The sequence below is a fragment of the Phalaenopsis equestris genome, unplaced genomic scaffold (assembly GCF_001263595.1).
Source record: "Phalaenopsis equestris unplaced genomic scaffold, ASM126359v1 Scaffold231023, whole genome shotgun sequence".
NCBI lineage: Eukaryota > Viridiplantae > Streptophyta > Magnoliopsida > Asparagales > Orchidaceae > Phalaenopsis > Phalaenopsis equestris.
In genome coordinates, this window is record NW_018248993.1 from 39,518 (window position 1) to 45,174 (window position 5,657).

Below are 5,657 nucleotides of genomic sequence, written 5' to 3' on the forward strand. Positions count from 1 at the left end.
GTGTCTGGCAGCGGAAGGGAGTCGGTGAGAGCCCGAGGCTGGCGGCGGGTGAGTCAGCAGCTGGCGGTGGGGAAAAGTTGGCAGAGGGTTGTCTGCTATAGGCAGTTGGCGACGGTTGGCGTGCAGCGGGCAAAGGGTGACTAGCGGCGGTGGCAAGCAGCGAGCGAGGGTGTGGGGCAGCGGCTTGGCTATAGTACTTTACATGAATGGTGTAATTCAAATCCGGTTGAATTCTAAAATCAGTCAAAATGAACTAAGGTGTAAACTTTAAATTCATTCATATTTTAAATTGTATTTGTCATTCTCCATACCAAACACAATTTTCTAAAATCCCTACAAAAAAAATATAGATTTACTCAACCAATCGGGCCATAAAAGATTATTCTAATATTAGGCTGGTTGTAAAAGTAAAATTCTGAGACCAGGTTATTCGTGAGCCCATTGAATTTGAATGTGTGACTGTTATGAGTAAGAAAGTTGAAGAAGAATTTCCACAGTTTAATTTGCATGTAAGTTATCCTAGCCACCTATCTAACATTTAGGTTAAATTTAATAACTAGATTTTCATATTAAAGTTTTTAATAGGTTCTTGATCGAACCAAAAAAAAAAAATTAACTAGATCTTGCTTCGAGACCCCATGTGAATTGTACCGATGGCTAATTTTCTTATTTGAATGGCTAAAAAGTTTGCACAGGCTCTTGATCCGAGAATAAAAATAAGTTTGATGTTGTATTAGAGGAAACATAAATTCATATGATGAGACAGAATATTATGAAAAATTTAAGAAACTATGCCGTCGCAATAGATTTGATCTAGTTACTAAATGCAAAATAAAAACACAATTCATAGGATATCATTAATGTTAAAATAATTAAAGATATACTAAATATAATCCAATCCAACATGAACATACCAAACAGGTTGAGATTATCTATACCCGGGAAAAATTCGATTCTAGGGAGATTTGTGTTCCTTTTGTCCCCTCAATTGGCAAACTATCAGATATTCTCACAAAAAATCTTATTCGGCCTATCTTTAATGATTTCAAGTTCAGGTTTAACATGATTGACATCTATGCTTCAACTTAAGGGAGAGTGTTAGAAGTTATTAGTATTGATTTACTTTCTTTCAGGTTAATTTCTCTTTATTAAAAGTTATTAGTATTAATTTATTTCCTTTCAGGTTATTTCCTATTTTATGTATTTCCTACATTATCTTTCCTTTTATCTCTGGGTGGTTATATGAGCGTTATGTCTGTTCTATGTTGTAATTCATGTAATTTGTATTTATACCCCCTTTTTCATATCAATGAAAGTATCCTGCTCAATTACCAAAACCCACAATAAGGAATACAAAATGCATTTCATATCACTTTACACAATGTATTTCATATCACTTTATCACAAAGTAGATAGCTTATGAGACAAGCAAGGTCATGTCAAATCCGAATGAAGGTCAACTTAATTTTACATATGTGAAATAACCATAAAAGATATTAGGATATGAAATAAAACAGCTTGACTAAAAGACAATCCTTTCAGTAGATATTTAAAGAAGCATATAACGTAACAAGAAGCTATATAAGAAAAGGAGGTGGAGGAGATGAGAGAACTCTATACAAGACTCTTTAATTGAGGTAAGACTTTCACTGATACATTCTAAATTTTGATCTGACGTCACCTGTTCTTTAAGTGTTTTTAATTTAACTAATATAAGCACTGTTGAGTTGTTCAACAAAAAAAAATATCTGCCGGTCCAAAATAAATGGATAATACTGAATTGTACATAGAACTAACACGTCAATTGCATGCTTGTTTATGTTGAACAATACAGGACAAAAGTAAAGATTAATAACAAATTAAAAGATAAAAGTGAACTGCAAGTAGGTGTTTTATTTAGCAATGCAACATTACATGAAAAAGGGAAGTGAAGAATTTCAGTACCGCTTCATTAGAGTTCAGAAACAATTTGTCAATAGGTAGAGAGCCCCCTCTACTCAGTTGCTTCCTGTGCAATGATCTAACTCCACAACAAGAATTTAGCATCAGACTGTTCTGATTATTATTGCTGTTCTTGTCATTCAAGATGCTAGGATGCCAGGTATATATGACATATTTCCTTAACTGGATAAAGCAATAGTTAATATCAGGAACCACAAACATGCTCTGGATTAATACTTTTCATAACAGTCAACTACCTTCTCCCAGTTACACTGGGCACGTCTTTGACTCTTAATTTTTCTCAGGAGATTATCCTCATTACGCAATTTCTTGATCCTGGCTTCACACTTCAAGTGAATAATAGTCAAAACTTATTTCCGCAAGAACAAAAAATACATATGACTAGTAAGTACTGCAGAAGATCCTAACAAACCAGTAAACTGTTAGATACAAAGATAACCAAAACTTTATTTTAACTCATTCAATGAATTTTGTAGATGCAGTGCCAAATGAATGTAAGTTCAGAAAGTAAAAACATATTCAGTCAATTAAAAACATTTTTCAGCGACAGTCATTGTTTCAATTTGGTATGATCAAAACATGCAAAACTACCTACAAGATTACAATTTATAACAGAAGTTTCCTGGTAAATTCAAGAAAATGACATATAACATGACTTTCAGGACTTCTGTCTCACTTCAATTTTTTCAGCCAATAATAACGCAAATGACGACAACTAACAAAAAATCTTAGAAATAATCTGTAAACAGTCGAGAAATAGAAACTTACCTGCACTAGGAGGTAGAGAAAAATTGCAATGCTAACTGAATAAATGCCACCAACGTTGGCAAGAAAACCAACTGCAGTCATGTTAGAAAAATAGCTAATCAAAGCAAAAAGGAATGATTTCAAACCATAATAAAGAAAATAGGACTCGAAATCAAGCACTTAACATGACATATAAAATTCATGCATAAGTTTATTCATGATAACTGAGGTAGTACCAAGTTACCTGAAATAGAATCACCACAATACATAAGAAATTAAGAATAGTCCCCAATTAATAGTTTCCACTTTTATGTTAATGACCTCAGTGGAAGGTATTTAAACTCCGTGCTGACTTTCTGCCAGTAAATCAAGCAAATCGTACAGAAGAAGTACAGGTAAAGCATTATAAACATCTTTGTTGCAAAGCAGTCATAATACCATGGTTGTACATTGGAATTGTGAAATTAAAATCTCTTCATTGACTTCAAAATACAAAAAATAGATAAATTATAATATCACCGCTCATTATCACTTCTAAGTCAAAAAAACCAACTTCGATCTGGCAACTGTTTATAGAAGCACTTCAACTTTCATTTAGAATGATCAGGTAACTTCTCAAATAAACCCGAGATTTTTTTTTTTCACCTCTCCCTTCAGCCTTTTTGGAAAGTACGAGAAATCTTTATGCTCTCTGCTAGGTAGATCAATCCAAAAATTTCTAATGTTTTAGTGGGATAAAAAAAAGAAAGAAAAAAAAACTGTACTGGATTGCACAGAAACTAAGTTATGGCAACAAAATATGAATTCTATTGCTCGGATCAGCCTATTCCATCTTTGCTGGGGAAAATGATCCTTTGATGACCATTTTAGTCCTAGACTACATGAGAAGCTCAATTTGATCCCTTATCTCCTTAAAAGTGATCCAGTTTAATATCACTAATAAAAACGTTGTTTATTTGGATGAGAAACTAAAAAAATTGTATAATGACAGTATTTGTCATTCTGAGAGCAACGAAAGCGAAAAATATGCAAAAGTGCTCATTCATGGATGGTGTTACGTCCAATCTCAAGTGGAGACCAAAAAGCATATCAACAAAGGACATTGAGGACAATGACGGAGAAGAAAAATGTCTTTCCTGTTGCCATCGGATGCTGAGATCGACAATGAAGACAAAATGCATTTGACCTGAAAGGTAACTCATAAATCTATTGTGAAGGTAATGTGTTCATTTTTTTTACATGAGCAAGGTTGGGTTCTGTATGATTGGGTAATACAAAGTATAAAAAGAGGTTAATGATGACAGCAAGAGATATATGAAAAAACAATGCAAGAGAGCATCTAGAAGGGAGAATAGGTGGAAAAATTTTTCAGTCCATCTTTAGCATGTCTCTTGAGCCAATAGATTTATTGACAGTTTTTTTTTTTTTTTATTTTGGGATTTTCATAAGAATAATGCTCTAGATCTTGGAAGGCTTTCATTTTTTTCAAAGATGCATTTCACACAAAATATTTTGAACATATTACCTAAATGAGATGATTCAAAAATCAAGCAATAGATGTGGGAATGCTAATGATAAATTGTACATATAGTTTTTGAATGACTTGAAATTTTAAATTTCACACAACTTCTCAGTGGTTTCACTACGACAGTTGAAATGTAAGCTAAAACAGTAACGAAAAGGAATTAAAGATAAATGAGAGTAGTGGTGATGACCATGATGGAGAAAACTATGTATGATAAGTCAAATAATTAGTAGAAAATTCATGATAGTGATTATGAGATTAGAGAGGATGGTGACTTGTTTCAAGACAAAATAGATCCTTCTATCGAAATTACAACCATTTAGAATAAATGCAATAGAAGTTTGGTTTATCCAATGAAAATAGTTTTGAAAAAATGCGGTGAAAACACAGTGATTTTGATTCTTTGGACTCTATTGAAGGTGGAAGAGTTCAGAATATTAATTAAGGCAATAGCATAAAGTAGCCGGTCTTCAACCATAAGATGGAATCAGAGAATCCAAAGCTTAAAGTAGTTATGCACTGTCGGTCAACTTTTTAATAGATTTATTTGAAAAATATGGTATATGAAAATAATTTTTGAAATTTAATTTAAGTATAAAAAATATATATAGTTTGAGTTTTAAAAGTAGTATGTTTTAATTTTTGAAAAATGAGACCAAATGGATCTCATTAGTCCAATAGTTTGCATAATCGTGTCCGATACCGCGAATACTACACCCTCCCGAAAGATAAGTGTAGACCTCGGCGATAGACCCAATCCTGCAAACTAAGAGATTTGTGACATCTGTTTGGTCTGCGAATCTTTTTATGTATGACCGACAAGTTCCCTTATCTAATACAAAGATTAAATAGGGTTTATTTTACATGGGTTCTAAGTTCCCTATAAAGGCAAGCCCCTATAGTTAATTACATCCCAAGTTAATTACATCCCAAGTAACGGGAATCACTTGAGAAAACTCTCGATAATGATAAGTGATTCTCGTATTCAAGAATTTAAAGTTTAGGTTTTCAAGGTAGGACGTGGAAAAAGCAAGTGAGAGTGGTTCAAATAGGAACAGTTATTTCACGAGTCCAAAGGAAGGAACAGGTAGGGGATGTCATAGATCCTGAGGAGAAACCTCAGTGACCTCCCAAACTATCCTACTGTGTGGCTGTGTTTTAGAGAAGATTTTATTTGAATGTTAAATCCTGTCAATTTTATTAGTTGGGACTTACGAATGCATAATACTCGATTATGCAAATAGCCCAAAGAAATAAGAGGGTTTACGTCGTGTCACACGACAACCTCAGAACCTAAGGCGGGTTAGGACTTACGCTGCACAACATGGTTGTACAGGAGCCTAAAAAGGGAGTGTGAGGATTTACATCGCGCTAGGCGAGCTACCTCGAAGTCCTATGGATTGTTATTATGCTAAGGAAGAGA

The 5,657-nt window shown here is 33.7% G+C and overlaps 1 protein-coding gene across 8 annotated transcripts in view; it reads right to left on the bottom strand.

Moving 5' to 3' along the window:
- LOC110038105 overlaps positions 1-5,657 on the bottom strand; it is a 66,688-nt gene that overhangs the window by 26,885 nt on the left and 34,146 nt on the right. For all 8 annotated transcript variants that reach the window (XR_002295391.1, XR_002295390.1, XR_002295389.1 and 5 more), the window contains 3 exons: positions 2,731-2,801; positions 2,199-2,288; positions 1,945-2,124 (listed from right to left, as the gene is read on the bottom strand). Coding sequence is in view for 5 of the 8 variants with exons in the window: in XM_020742872.1 (XP_020598531.1) it covers positions 1,945-2,124; positions 2,199-2,288; positions 2,731-2,801 (341 nt within the window). In the remaining 3 variants the exon portion in view is untranslated. The remainder of the gene's footprint in view (positions 1-1,944; positions 2,125-2,198; positions 2,289-2,730; positions 2,802-5,657) is intronic.